At 37.5% G+C, this 15,959-nt stretch overlaps 1 protein-coding gene across 1 annotated transcript in view; it reads left to right on the top strand.

The window, feature by feature from the left end:
• nab1b (NGFI-A binding protein 1b (EGR1 binding protein 1)) overlaps nt 1-13,460 on the top strand; it is a 30,211-nt gene extending 16,751 nt beyond the window's left edge. The window contains 4 exon segments of the mRNA XM_051942305.1: nt 3,758-3,857; nt 3,860-3,916; nt 8,298-8,459; nt 9,433-13,460. Coding sequence (XP_051798265.1) covers nt 3,758-3,857; nt 3,860-3,916; nt 8,298-8,459; nt 9,433-9,509 — 396 coding nt within the window. The 3' untranslated portion in view covers nt 9,510-13,460.
• Nucleotides 13,461-15,959: the final 2,499 nt, after the last annotated feature.

The following is a 15,959-nucleotide window of genomic DNA, read 5'->3' on the forward strand; positions in this document are numbered from 1 at the left end:
AAAACTAGTCAAAAGCGACTCAGAAATGGTCTAAAATGACTCAAAAACGCTCCAAAATTGCTTAAAATGTATTTAAAATATCTTTTAAATGACAGATTTTCTGTCTTTATGGACAATTTGAGTCATTTTGTACAAATTTTGAGTCTCTACTCATCAGTTGTAGAAAGACGTTTCACCATGCTGCATGTATCTTCAACCAACTTACTGCTCTGTTCACTGTTTTTAATCAATGCTGCATCTTCTTTATTGATCTAATGTGTTTTATGTCTTAATTCATTTCTCGTTTTGATCGTTTTGTGTTTATACTACTGCTCAAGTACGTTTAATTGTCTATTTAGTCTAAAATTGTCCAAAAATAATTTGAAATGTGGCCAGAATAGTGTAAAACTAGTCAAAAACGACCCAAAAATGATCTAAAATAGCTCAAAAACTCTCAAAAATTTTTTAATCTTGACTCGAAATCTGTTTAAAAGGACAAATTTTCGGTCATTATGGACAACTTTAGTCATTTTTGAAAAGTTTTAGTCCAGTTTTGAGTCTCTGCTCATCATCTGTGGAAAGATGTTTCACCATGCTGAATGTAACTTCAACAACTTGCTGCTCTGTTCACTGTTTCTGAGTCAAACTCCATTTATTTTCTTGATCTACCGTGTCTCATTTTTTAAATAATAAGTGTAGTGATACATGACAAAATGCAGAAAATTTAAAAATGAAGTATTGGAGTGGTGAGAAATCCTCCCAAACAAGCTCTTGTTGTTGGTTCTTGCACCAAAGTTCATTGGATTCTTTCATGTTTTAAGAAAAGGGAGACGTTTTACGTCATCTTTAGTTGACAGCAGCCTCTTTTCTCTTTTGTCAAACTACTATTTCCAAGGTGAAGGTACTAAGAGATGGACAAACTGTGGATTTGGTCTTTTTTTTAGGATTTGTTGTGTGTACGTGCAGCTATGCATGAGAAAATCTAGAAAATCTAATCTTAGAATTATAAGAAATCCTCCAAAATGAACACTTGTTATTGTTTCTTGCACCAAAGTTCATTGATATTTCCAGTTTCTTTAAGAAGAGGTGACATTTTGCATAATTTTAGTTGTCAAAAATGGCTTCTTGCTATCATTGGAAGGTCAAGTATGAAACCTTTTACATTTCAGATGTTAGCTTAGCAACAAACGTCGTTCAGTTGGTGTTTGACTGTAAATCAGCATCATTGTGGGAGCAGCTCAGTCCTGGTGGCAGCACATGTTGAAGTTCTGTTACCAGGAGTAAATCTGCACATCAGAGGTGAGCCACAGTGTCTCGGCTGCAGGTTGAAAGGATCCTGAGCAGCAGATTTCCGTGTCAGCAGATGTTTGCGGCAGCAGGATCCAGTCTGATCCCAGTAATGCTCTTTATTGGTTTCCATGCTGCTCCGGCTTGTTCCTAATTAGAGCCACGGTGTAGGAGGGGAGCTTTGTGATCACTCATTAGCCAGGAAACATGTCGACTGGCTGCGTGAACATGCGTCTGCTGTACGTTCAGGCTGCAGTTCCACTTGTCAGCGCTGATGTGATTTCCGGCATTCAGAAGACGAAGAGATTTCATGGCTGCGTTAGCGCCGGAGGCCTGGCGGGGATGTAAAGCTGGTCGTATAGTAATTTACAGTGACAGTGACGCACGGAGTGACAATGAGCAAACAGGGCTGCAGGTTTTATCCCTCGGCTCTTGTTTGTTTGTTACGGACGTTTTTCTGCCGTTCAGCTTGTCTAAGTTGGTTTGAAATGTCACATTTAAAGTGTAAAAACACACAAAGCCAAACACTGAGAGCATTGTGCTTCTTCTGACTTTAGTTTCTACGTACACTACAGACAATTCCATGTTTTCCATGAAACCCTCACTTTTATCCATGTGCTAACATAACTGCACAAGGGTTTTCTAACCATCAATGAGTCTTTCAACACCATTAGCTAACACAATGTAGCATTAGAACACAGGAGTGATGGTTGCTGGAAATGTTCCTCTGTACCCCTATAGAGATATTCCATTAAAGATTTCCACCTAGAATAGTCATTTACCACATTAACTATGTCTACACAGGATTTATCATTCATTTAATGTCATCTTCACTGGAAAAAAATGCTTTTTTTTCAAACATAAGGACATTTCTAAGAGAACTCAAAGTTTTGAACAGTAGTACATATGATAGTCATCGCTGTGTGTTATAATTAGGGTTTAAATTGTATTTTTCAGCCAGAAAAAGGCCTGGTTTTTATTTATAAAAGCCCTAAAATTCTGTCCCAACTGTCTGAAAGCTGAAAATCTGCTGACTCGTTGTGTTTCCACAGTTTCTCACGCTGGTATCTGGGGAATTTTTAAGTGAGTTTTGGGGTTTGTTGTTGTTGTGACAGGAGAAGATAGGCCTCTATGCACAGAATCCTTTTTTTCTTCACATTTTAAAGTTCATTTACACTCTAAACGTCATCACGTGTTGAATTTGTCAACTGTTGTAGTTCATTTATTCATGCAGGCTGAGTCAAGTCTCCTGTAGATCAAAAATATTCACTTTTTTCCATCAACCCTTTAGACAATAACAAATGTGATGCATCCGCCGCTGAAAATAGTTCCCAACTAATTTCAACTTGTCTGCTTGTTTAAAAAGCTGCAGCTGTTTAGAGCAGAATAGTTTCATTGCCGTTTGTACAGGTGCATTAGAATTCCTTGTGGGGTTGTAGCTTTATATGCAAGGAAAACTTAAATATAATACAACAAATTATTGGAAAAAATAAGAGCAGCAGCAAGTTTCTTTTCCATTTTGTCACCTTTTGTTGACAACAGCCTCTTTTCTCTTTTGTCAAGACACTAGGAGACAGACAAATAGTTGATTTGGTCTTTTTTTATTGGATTTGTTGACAGTAAGTGCAGCTGTGCATGAGAAAATCTAGAAAAGGAAGTCTTAGAATGAGAAAAAATCCTCCAAAATGAACACTTCCTATTGTTTCATTCAAGTTTTGACATCATTTTAGATGTCAAAATGTCTTCTTGCTGCTATTTTGAAGGTCAAGAATGAAACTTCTCTCATTTCAGGTGTTTACAAGGCAGCAAATATCTTTGTTTTGTTGATATTTGACTGTAACTGTGCATGAGAAAATGTAGAAAATCAAAAATGAAGTGTTGGAGCGGTGAGAAATCCTCCTAAACAAGCTCTTGCTGTTGTTTCTTGCACCAAAGTTCATTGGATTCTTTTACGTTTAAAGAAAAGGGAGGCATTTATTTTATCTTTAGTTGACAACAGCCTCTTTTCTCTTTTATCAAACTATTATTTCAAAGGTCAAGGTACTAAGAGAAGGACAAATAGTTGATTTTTTCATTGGATTTGTTGACAATAAGTGAATTCGCATGAGAAAATCCAGAAAATGAAGTCTTGGAATGGGAAGAAACTGGTTTTCTAGCAGCACTCCTGTCGCATCGTTTACAGTATCAGTAATAATGTTTTATTTTCCTCATTGTTTTCATCAGCAGCTGAACATGACAGGTCCGTTTTGTGCAGGAGAAGAGTCACATAACCCCTAAAACATCCACTTTTATGTGAACACAGTCTGAAGCAGAAAATCTGAGTTGACAAAGAAAGCTGAAAAGCACCTGTTAGATCTGACTGAGATTTTTGGTTTGCTTGCTTCGTAGTTCAGCCTTCAGGTTCCTAAAATCAGGATGTGGTGTTTACATGCACAAAAACAAAAGCAGGACACTTTAAATCCTGGTCTTTCTTGTGTTTTTTGTCTGTTAGATGCAGCTGGAGCGTCTGCTGGCGAGGCAGATGGAGATCCTGCAAGACGCCGCCGTCCAGGAGCGACTCCAGGCTCTGGACTGGAGGATCCCCCCGCCGCCTTAAAGTACCTCAACGACGCCCAGAACACCAACGGGGCCGCCGCCGACGCCAACCAAGGTAGGAGGAGAAACACCAGCGCTGGGTCTGGAATATTCAAGATGCAAATGAGAAAACCCAACAGCTGAGGTTACTATAGCTACACATTAGTCACGGCGTAAAGGGATAAAGACTCCACAGTCACCCGGTGTGTGGACTAAAAATACCACGAGAAACCAGGTATAACCTTGCTCTGTGGGCAGAGCATGAATAGAAGAAAGAATCTGCATCACTGCAGCACTCAGATCACCAACCAGCCTCACGCTCTACCAACTTATCAGACGCTGCAGCCAAGATTTGTCAGCGACACACCCTCTGAGTCAGTCGAGTGTTTGTGAAATGGCAAGAAAGTAGGTTAAATAGCAAAGTCCTGATTGTCCTTTCAAACCGTAAATGTCCCATAAAGATCCGTGGATTTGATTCGAATGCTTTCGGGAAAGTAGTACCTTTTTCCCCTCAGTTAAAGCTTTCTCTCTAATTAAATATGTATTAAGAAATCCCTTCAGATTCAAGTTTCACGCTTTTTTTTAGCGACGTCTCACACAAGAAGTCAGTCGTGTTCATGGCTGTAGTAAATATCAGTCAAGTTTCGCTCTAAATGTCTTAAAAGAATCAAAAACAAACCTTAAAGAGCCCATATTCTCCACATTTACAGGTTCATAATTTCATGTTTTACAGTTTACTACAGAATGTTTGTATGCCTAATGTGCAAATTCACATTGTTTTTCTCACATTGTACATTTCTGCGGCACCTCTTCATTCTGAAAAGCTCCGTTTTCCCCCCTCTTGAAAAGTCCAGTCTGCTCTGATTGGTCAGCTGGCCTGACAAAAGCAACTTAGTTTTGGTTATGCTTTAATTCTAGATCTGAGGGTTTCGGAAATGTAGCTGGCAGAATTAACGCCACTGATTGAGGGGGACATTAGCTGTTAGTCAGGCGTTATGCCAATTTGTCACAGTTGTTTGGCTTGCCCGTGAGTTATTTAGCATTATTTGCTGGTTATAGTTGACTCTCTGCTGCCCCCGGTGTCCAGTTAGTAGAAAACATCCAGATGTGGCCTAATATTGCTTTATCTTGTCACTGATCAACAGAAGAAAAAAAAATTCTTATAATAGCTGATTGATTTTAATATTTGTTTGATTTCTCCGAGAATTTCTTTGCATCTTTTTTTGAGTTGTAGTCGACTCTCTGCTGCCCCCGGTGTCCTGTCAGGAGAAAACATCCAGATGTTGCTGCAGTCTGGAGCATAATTGTTGGTCTTTGGGCTCCACAGATTGACTTTAACTCGATTTGACTCTTGGAGTGTTTCAGGCGAATTTGAAGACTTATTTCATGTCATCTCTGCCACAGGATGCGGCTGTGTGGTTGGAAACAACACCTATAGGTGGTGATTTTCCACACCCAGCCGTGGAAGCTGTCACCTTTTTCTTTTTTTTTCTGACTTCTCAAACACTGAGGGGGGGAAGAAGAAGAAGATGCATCATTATTCAGGATCTTACTTCTCCTCCGGGCCTCATCTCATTTTCATCCTTTTCCTCCCTCACCCACTCACGACAGCTCATTATATCGCTGTTCCCACAAATCCCACAATGCACCTGTAATTATCACGCCCACGCCTGTTTACCTCCAGCCAGTTGCCTGGAGGGGGGCGTCTCTCTCTCTCTCTCTCTCCCAGTCTCTGTTTACCTCTCTCTGTCCTCCCCCTCTTCTTCTCTGCTTTCTTCTTCCTCTTGTCCTCTTCTTCCCCTCTGTCATTTGTCATTTCTTCTCTCCTCCTTCTCGTCTTCCCGGCCCGTCTCGACATTTCTCTCCCCACAGCTTTCTATTTTATTCTTTGCCTTTCTTCTCCTTTTTTTCTTTTTTATTGCTTCCTTGCATTCGTTTTATTTCTTGCACCGAAATAAAACATTAACTGTCCTAAGAATCTAATCACATTTCAATCCACTAGTTTTTACTGAAACCATAAAAAGTCTTGAATGTTGTTTCGCTCAGCAGAAAGCTGTCGTCTTCTAACGCAGTGTTTTAATGCAGAATAAATGAGTAAGCCACTCTGGTGACAGCAATCATGTTTTTTTTTTCTTTTTGACGTTCCCCACAGAGGTTTTTGACCAAAACGATAAGAACTGAGAACAAAAATAGCCGTTTTTGTTCATTTGTGTAGCGCCGAATCAATCAAAATCTGCATTTTTGTTCATGAAATGGTCAGAAATAACAGGAAATATAAGATCTCTATCAAATAAGGTAAACTTCTGCCCCACACAGCTGCATTCTCAGTCAGAAAACCCTGTATTTTCAACAAAAATGCACATTTCTGCACCGTTTTTGCAGATTTCCTGGAAAGTTGGTTTAAAATTTACGCTAAACTTTGATGCAAATCCACCTTCGTTCTGCCAAGAAAAGGAAAATATCCAAGGAAAGATGCTCTTATGTTCATTCATTCTAATGTAAATAACATCCTGGCTTGAGAAATCAGAAGTTGAGAAACCTAAATACACCAGTTCTCCAGTTAGGTAGAAATGCAAACATTAGTGAAGTTTTTGGCTGTTTGTCTTACCATCCTATTCGCTTTTAGCCATTTTAAACTGTATTTTTTTTCAACAATTTACTTTTATTTAGCCATTTTTTGTTTTTGTTAAATTACAGATATTAGTGAACTAGTAAAATCTATTATTGTATTCTAAAATCTATTACCAATTTACACGTTAACTTTAAAAATAAATAAAATGTAAATAATGTCCATATCAAAAATCTGTAATGTTACAAAATTATACCATGAAATTACAGTTTTAGTGTATTTAAATCTCCAAAAATATTATTTTACAGATGTTTGCTGTAATTTGAAACAAAAATTCGATATATTAAGGATTGAAAAATGGTAAATTTTATATTTTTTTAACTGTTATTCACAGATTTTTCACTGATATATTCAAATACAGATCAAATTACAGGTTTAAAAAAAAAAGAAATAAAAACACACCAAAACTGTAAATAATGTTCACATCAAAAATCTGTATTTTTATAAATTCTATTTCATTCTTTCACAGAGTTTGGCTATAAAATTACACTACTTTTTCTGTATTTATAACAGCAAAAACATAGTTATTTTACTGAGATTTGACATTATTTACATATGGTTTTTACGCTTTTTTAAATTAAAGTTCTCCATTTTTTTAAATTTTTTTTAGTGTAGACCTGCCATTAAATCAACACTTTAGCTCAAGCAGCAGACACACAAAGTCAATAGTGCAGAGAATGAAGCTGTTCCTCTCTCCTAACATCATTAGTTTTTAATTGAGCCACTCGGCCGCATTATGTTTCAGTCATAAATAATCAGATTTCTTCACCTTTGACATGTGATTAAAACCAAGATGATATTAAAAAGCAGCACACTGGAGAGCAGATGAACAAACATCCAGTGAAATCCAGAATAACTGAGAGTCTGAAGCTGAAAACGGTCCACTGGTGAAGAAAATACAGCTTCTTTGTTTCTTTCTGTCTCTTGGAGGGAATAAAACACAAACACAAGGGATCAGCAGCTTTGCACACATTTTGATGCCTTTGGGAATATTGAACATGTGAAACAAAGCCGGTCTTACATCAACATCTGGGCTGATGTTTGCTTCAATCCAGCTGGGTTCACTTCACTTAAATCTGACTGTCGGTGCACTGTGAATTTGTATTGGGTTGTTAATAGTGTAGTTCAATAGTATGTTTTATAGTCAGGTTTTATAGCACAGACACAGCCGTCCTGAAGGCTTTTAATGTTGTAGGTTTTACTGCTCTGTCCTCATGCTTTTAGATTTGATGTCTAAAAATGGGAACTGTACGTCTTTTATGCTTTAATTGTGGTGTACCTCAAGGTTTTATACTTGGTCCTCTGCTGTTTTCAGTAAACATGTCATTTCTTTCTTGCACAGAATCATTGTATTTCACAACACTTTTACGCTGACACCAGCTTTTATGTCTAATATTTATGTCATTGGTCCCAATACTTCTACTAGCATGCTTCAGTTACTTTGCACCCCTCCCCCCAGAAGAAAAATTTTGATTTTTAAATTCTATTAACTACTTTTTAACGTATTAAATGAATTATTTGAACGCATGGTCGCCTCTTATGTTCCAGGTCAGATTGGTGATTCTTTTGTGAACAAAGCAGACCAGGCCTTTGCCATTAAAGGCTGAAACTGTGGCACGTTCATTTGAAATCCATCTTTAAAATCATATTTTTTACTCATTTTAATTAACACTATTAGCCTTTTCAGTTGTTTTGATGATGTTTAGCCCTTTGTATCTTTGTTAAGAAAAGTGCTGTATAAATGCAGTTTGTTGTTTGTACTATAATTATTTTCTTTTAATTATTTTAAATTAATTAATCAAACAAAAACAATCTCTGTTTCTTCCAGATGAACGGCCAATCAATTTGCGGGTGGTCAGTCAGAGCATGCAGGAAGGTGAGCTCCCATTGGGCAAGCAGCTAGCCAATGAGCTGAAGCGCCATCACAACCACAACAACAACAATAACAACAACAACAACACCACAGAGGAGACCAAAACACCAGCAACAGGTTGGTAAAATTGATAATGATAACAACAATAATAATTCTACCTTTATTTGTATCACACCTTAGCAGAACAAGTTACAAAATGCTTTAGAATAAAGCAAGTGTCGAGTTTTGAAAATGCATTAGAGCTCAATTTTAAATGAAGAATATTGCTAAGCTCCTATGGTTTTATAAAATATATTTGTGGTGTTCCTCAAGGCTCTATACTTGATCTGCTGCATTATACAGACTCATAGCATCTCCCAACACTTTTGCGCAGACGACACTCACTTATGTTTTTTAGAACTTCAATGATCTAGAAAATCTGTTTACCTGCTTCAGAGATGTAAAATATTTCACAAAACTTGTTTCCAATACTACCAGCTTCACACTTCGCTTGGTAAACTGAAATAAAAAAAGTAAATAAAAAAATGCCGTAGCTACGACCCAGCGGTATTAGAAATTATGGAACTTAATCTTAAATCACATAAATTTTGCCTGATTTAATTGTGGTGTTCCTCAAGGCTCTATACTTGGTCTGCAGCTTTTTTCAATCAACATGCTTCCTCTAGCCACATTATACAGAATTATAGAGTTTCTCAATACTTTTACGCAGTTGACAGTCACTTATATGTTTGAGAACCTGAACTAACCTGAACCTTCCTGATTCACCTGCTTTAGAGATGTAAAATCTGCTATTAAACTTGGTAAAATTCAGCAATGACAAGGCTAATTTTTTCGTCATTGGTTCCTATATGTCGACTAGCATTTTTCCGAGTTAGCTTCCTTGCCTGAAACAGAATAACTAAAATAATAACATTGCGACGACTCTAACCTTAACTTTTAGAAATATTATCGCTAAGACCCCACGACACTGTTAATTACGGAGATTAGTAATTTGGAGTCAACTTTTTGATGCTCAATAAGAAAGAATCAGAGCGTTTACAGCGCTAAATGGGTGTTGATCTGATTGTATCGTATCCTTCTTTATCTTCAGAAAACGGGACGTCGCAGCGAGCGTCCAGCAACGCAGAGAAGAAGACCATCAAGTCAGAGCCAGAAGACTCCACATAGTGCCTCCCACCTCGCCTCACCCCCCCGACTCTCCCTTGTACCCACCCCCAGTTCATTCTACTCACACTTGACAGTATGCAGTTATTACCCGTCAATAGATACTAAGCAAGCACAGCCACAGTAGAGCCTTAACAACCAACGTTGCCTCATGAATAGCATTTATTTTTAGTTTTGTTTTTGGTTTTTCTTTATTTTTAAAGGTATTTGCCAAAGCACCTAGAGAGCATGTGGAGAAGCTTAGTGCTCTGCAGGTCTTTGTCTGTTGATTAACTGTACACGTTGGCTGTACGTGTAATTTAAAGTGATCTGTTGCAGACTTGTGTGTACTCTTTACCTCCGCCTGCCCTGGCTGTTGTTTGTGTTGCTTTCTTCGGACAGCCGGGTCGCGGGCTGCGGCGCCGGGGCTGAATCTTAACTCATGCGCAGATTCAGAAATGGAAAAGCAGAACATTGGGGGAAATGGTGACACTTTACACCGCTACCACGTACTTCAAGGCCTCCTTAACCTGCTGATATCGGTGTGAAAAAAACTAAATATTTCAAGTATCCAGTGGGTTTTTTTCTTAATATTTTTATTTATTTTATTTATAGTGGTGGTAATGTTGGTCGGATCACCAGTTTGGTCCATGTGTGTCCAGAGAAGAGTTTTGGGTGATTATTATAATTGACCATATTTACTAAAAGGATTGGCACCAGACTTTATGCAGACAGTAGCCGTGTTTCTAAAGGACTGTACTTGAAGCAAACTTTTGCCATTTCGCAAATAAAAGAAAATGTGGTTAATAAGCAGAAGGTGGCAGTGTAGACTACGTAGAAGAAGAAGAAGTAGAGGTCATGACCTGGAAACAAAACCTTGAGGGTGAACCGAGTCATGTTGGCGTCTACAGGAGTGGACTGGGGAGATCTTTGTTCTCTAGAAGCAGAAACAACCGATCAGTCATGTGAAGTAAATATTAGATTTACGTCAACTTTTTCCAATGGGATACTTATAAATACACAGATAGAGATGCAATTAATCATCGTGTGCATGTTTTAATTGCAAGAAGCATCATTCATGTTATTTACAAAGTAAATTCTGCTTGTTTAATTAAATGTATATTACATTGAACCCTCTGAACCCAGAGCACTTTCTTTTTTTTCCAGTTTTCTTCCCTGTGGTCTCATATTTAAAGTCTTGCACCTCTATGAAAGCAGAGCTCCACTGAATTTAAATGACAAATAAAGAACGGTTTTGATGAAATATCTCAACTTTAAGCTTCTGGCTCTAAAATAGAGTTAATTTGACGAACCTGCTTTCCAACCTCTCTGCAGGTTTTGGGGTTCAGAGGGCTCTTCTTTGTGTTGATTACTAATAATTAGCATGATGGCAAACTTTACCTGTTTCTTAAAATTGTCAGTGACCTTGTTAGGATGCTAAAACTAGCATTTAGCTCCAAGAAACATGTGCACAGGAAGTAACACGGCTACTGTCACCGTATCATGTGATCGATCTGTTATTAGTTACAAATGTATGTCATTTATTAGAGAAACATTAGAAAGTGGTGTCAAATTTTAAGATAGAAATGGCAGAAACGTAACTTTTCTCACTAATTTACATGCTGCTGCAATGAGTAGTGACAAGACGTCCAATTAATTTATTGTTTTGGGTTGTTTTTAGGAAATAAAACTTAAAAGTTACAACCTGATTCCATATGACAAATGGATTTTAGCAAAATAAATGATATGCAAGACATATTTATTGCACCATTACTTACTTTTTGCTGCACATTTGAGGTCAACATCTCGGCAAGTGCAGTTTTAGAGGTCTTTCACTAATTTTTACCAGTTCATGACTCATTTTTCAGATTATTCTGGCGCCACATGAATGTGAAAGACAGCTTTAGTCACTGTACAAACTCAAGTCTTAACCCGTCACAAAGCAGTTCGTCTGTCTGCGCTACTAAGTTTTTCCAAAAAGCAATGAATAGTTGACCAATTAATTCATTGTTTTGGGTTGTTTGAGAAAGAAAAGCCCAAAGCCTTTGATATTTGCCAGCTTCTTTCCATCTGAGTAAAATACACTGAATATTTTGGAGTTTAGGGAAACACCGATCAACATTTTTTCACTGTTTAATCGACCAAACAACTACAGGGGTCCTCGACTTGGGTGGGAGTTCCGTTCCTAAAGCGCGACATAAATCGATTTTCGTTCTAAGTCAAAACTCTAGTAAAAATGCAAACAAGGCCGCAACGTGCATCATGACATCGCTGTTTGCCCTGTTCCAAGCGTTTATATCGGATTTCACTTCCATGAAGACGGCTTTCTTTTTCTTTGAAGCATCAGAAGAGTCTAACTTATGCTTTGGAGCCATGATGAAGGGCAAAAAGTTAGCAGATGTGGCACAATCCAAGGTGACGTACAACTGGCAAATGTAAACAAAGCCGTCTTATAGCGCCACATGACGATGTATTCATCCACTCAGCTCACCAACTAGTTCCACGTAACGAGTTCTGACGTAACGAAACACCGTACGTCGTAAACCGAGGACCCCCTGTAATTATCGGTGAAGTTTGAACGTTCAGCAGCGTTTCTTTGCTTCTCGTGGTCGTTTCTCTCCAGACATCTTCTGAGCCTCCGTCCCTCCCAAAATCTAACTTCTGCGTTTTGTACTGTAACTGAAAATTAAAAAAGCGTCCGTACTGTAGGGAGAGTTAAGATGCAGCCCCCCGTAGCAGGTTCTTATGTTCACTTCTTTTTTTTTTGTCGTTTCACTTCAAATGGGAAATAAAATTTTAAAAAAAGAACAAAAAACAGGCGAGTTGGGATTAATCCCGCCCTCCTCGCTCTTGTCTTGTGTATATTTATGGGAGGTAATTTAAGAAGAGGATGTATAGGAGCTGTTGTGGAACCTCTGTCGTCCGTCTTGGCGGGATGGTTTTGGCTGGAGGCCGAGCTGATTGGTTCATTTCACTTTGTAATTTAGCAAAACGCCGCTGTTGAGGCGAACCCGCGCATCTGCAAGCGGGGAATAGTTCAGGAGCAAAGAGGCTTGTGTGCGGTGAAATGTTAAAAGCTTGCAGGTTCGCAACTTCCCGACATCAGCTGCAGATAAAAACTCCTGTTTGTCGCTGCTCTCGGTGGAAGCAGGTCTGTAAATACGTGATAACAAATAGTGCTAGCCTAATCTCTCAACCAGGGTTTTCCTTCGTCGAGTGTAACTTTGCTGTAGATTTTTTGGTGTCAATACAAGTGTTTATGTATGTAGAGCAAAAAAAAGAGAAAAAATCTGAAATCTTAAATGTCATTGAGGAAAAAAAAATACAAGCGTGTGAAAGTGTCTGGTGTATAAAAAACCTGCTTTACATGATGCTAATGTTGTTAGCCTTAGCTCCTAACAGTGTTTAATCCACCTGTGATGGCCTCCAGTGCAGATTTCAAATGTGTTTTTTGCTGTTTAGAGGTAGATGCATAACAAATAAGTGTTCACTGTGTTTTTCCGTGTTCGCCACATTGTGTAAATACGTCTGTTTGGTCCGAGGTGATAGAAACGTCCCGACAATTTGGTCCTGCAGATAGTCTAGTCTCACTCAGAGAGACCAATGCAATATTTATGTAAGTAATAAGTCTATTTGCATTCTCTGTGGATCCATTATTGTGTGCTCAGTAACTGTACGTCCGGGAACAGAAGATGTTTGTGTCGTCCCGCTTCTCAGAGTGTTCTTTCCGCCAAATTCCACGATGAGGTTTGAGGACTGGAGGTGGTTGTTCAGACCTGGTCCTGGGCGGTTCCGGTACTGGTGGGTTTGTCAGAGAACAGCGCATGTCTGACCCGCCGTCTCACCGTTCTCCTCACTGTTTATTGTAAAGTGATAGATTAGGCTTCACCTAGTTATGCACCTGTTTTTTAAACACTAATATATTTTATTTGTTATACAGCACATAAACATTAAACTTTATTTTTTTGAACTCTATTGTGGGGTGTTCTGATTTCTGTCACACGAGGATCATGGATGTTTGGTGTCAGTCTGCAGCAAAAATCACATCAGTTTTAGGATTTTTATTCTTTTTGTGCAGAGGAAAAGAAAAATCTTGCTCCTCCCCGAATTGCAAATTTCTTTCCCGACTTTATTGTGTTCGGTGCTTTAAAGTCGAACCTACAAAGGAAATGTTATGCAACACACTGAGCAAAGAGAACAGACCACAGTTACTGCTAATTATTAACTCTTCCAACTATTCTACGACTCTACATGGACAACAGTTATCAGTTACAAGCTAACAGCTATTACAAATTAATTTTAGCAAAATAAATTGTATAAAATATGTAATTTTACACCTTCAATCAAAAATAGTTGTTTTCTGCCACCATTTTTGTGTACATTTGATGTCAGCAAATATATTTTAAAATTATATATAATTAGAATTATGAAATAATTAAATTGAGAAGACTGATTTAAAAAATATTTATTCATTTTTTTAAATATATTTGGAAATTATATGTAATTATAATTATTAAATAATTAAGTTGAGGAGACTGATTTAAAAAGAAATACATACATTTTTAAAATATAATTTCAAATGATATAGAATTATAATTAACTTTAGAAGGCTGAATTAAAAAAATGCATTTTTGAAATATTTTTTAAAATTATATATAATTATAATTATTAAATAATTTTAATAATTTAGACAACTGATTTAAAATATATATTTTTTAAATATAATTTTAAAATTACATGTAATTATAAATATTAAATAATTATATTCAGAAGACAGTTTTTTTAAAAAGGTGGTTTTTAAAATATATTTAAAAACTAATATATAACTAAAATTATGAATCAAAGTTTAGATGACTGATTTAAAAAACATGTATGCATTTTTAAAATATATTTTTGAATCATATATTATTCTAATTATTAATTAAGTGATCAAGTTGAGAAGACTGATTTAACAAATATACATATTTTAAAAATATAATTTAAGAAGTATACAGTATGTAATTATAATTATTAAAAAATTAAGTTGAGAAGACTGATTTTTTTTAAAAGTATGTCTTTAAAATATTTTAAAAATTCTGTGTAATTATAATTATTAAATAATTAAGTTTAGATAACTGATTTTTAAAAATGCATACATTTTTAAAAATATATTTAAATGATATATAATAAATTATATTTAGATGATTGATTTTTTAAAGTTATGTAAACTTTTAAATATATTTTAAAAATTATATGGAATTACAATTATGAAATAATTGAGTTTGGAATCACTGATTATTAAAAAATATCGATGCATTTTTAAAATCTATTTTGAAATCATATATAATAAGTAATTAACTTTAGAGGACTGGTTTAAACGACATATATGCTTATATATGCTTTTTTCAAAAATATTTCAAAGTTATAAATAATTATAATTATTAGGTAATTAAGCTTAGAAGGCTGATTTTCAAAAATGTTTACATTTTTAATATATATTTGAAATTATGTATAATTATATTTGTGAAATAATGAAGCTTAGAGGGCTGATACAATCTTATTTTTGTGAGACTGTTATTTTCCACTGTACTGGATTTTTTTGGTGCCCTTTTTATATGTTTTTGTTTTGTTAGCAGCATTAGCATGTTAGCATGACCAACAGAAGTAGCACAGAGGTCACAGTGAAGTGACTAATGGGGCAGAAAGCTTCTCCTGTAATAACAAGCTGCTCTGAGCAACACTATCATTTAGTGATAATCATGTTTTGCTGGATTATATATTTGGCTTCTGGCTGCAGGGAGGAGCTGAAGCTCTAAGTGCAGGTTTGAATCCTGCTGCTGCTGCTGCTTCCACGGAGCCTTTGAGCAAAGCTGCAAATGTGCTGCGTCATGCAGGTAGAGGAGGTCTGCTGCCTTCAGAGGAGCTTCAGATGAATCCCTGCTCAGGCCATTTGCATCAGCGTCACATCAACACATTGTGAAACCGGCTGATGACTCACTCTGACGCAGGTCCTTTTTCGCAAACCTCCCATCATCCTCCCCCTTCAGCCTCCCTCCCTCACGCGCATGTAGACAGATTTTCTCTGGAGAAAGGCTCGGCTCATGAACGCCCACGCCGCTTTGCTGCTCGCAGTGGCAGCCCCGCTCCGCCGGCCACCCCTCCCCTCCCCTCCCTCCTCCTCCTCCGGTGCAAGTCACTGATGATGATGATGATGTGTTGCCGGGGCAACGGCCGGAGGTGGGCGGCTCCGCTGGCGGTGGGCGGAAGCCAGCCGCTAAGCAGCGTGGGAGGGATGTGCCGAGCGCAGCCATCACCCTCATTCTGAAAGGAGCAGGAAGCTGCTTCAGAGAAGGTGTGGGTGTCGGTGAATTATCGCCTCTCCTCCCTGCAGCTTCGTTAGGGATCGCCTTGTTTGTCTCCCTTCCTTCCTTCCTTTGTTTTCTGTCTGGTTTACTGCAGGGAAAACGCGGCTTCTCGTCGGGGAGGAGGGCCTCT

The sequence above is a fragment of the Acanthochromis polyacanthus genome, chromosome 22, assembly GCF_021347895.1.
Source record: "Acanthochromis polyacanthus isolate Apoly-LR-REF ecotype Palm Island chromosome 22, KAUST_Apoly_ChrSc, whole genome shotgun sequence".
Classification (NCBI taxonomy): Eukaryota; Metazoa; Chordata; class Actinopteri; family Pomacentridae; genus Acanthochromis; species Acanthochromis polyacanthus.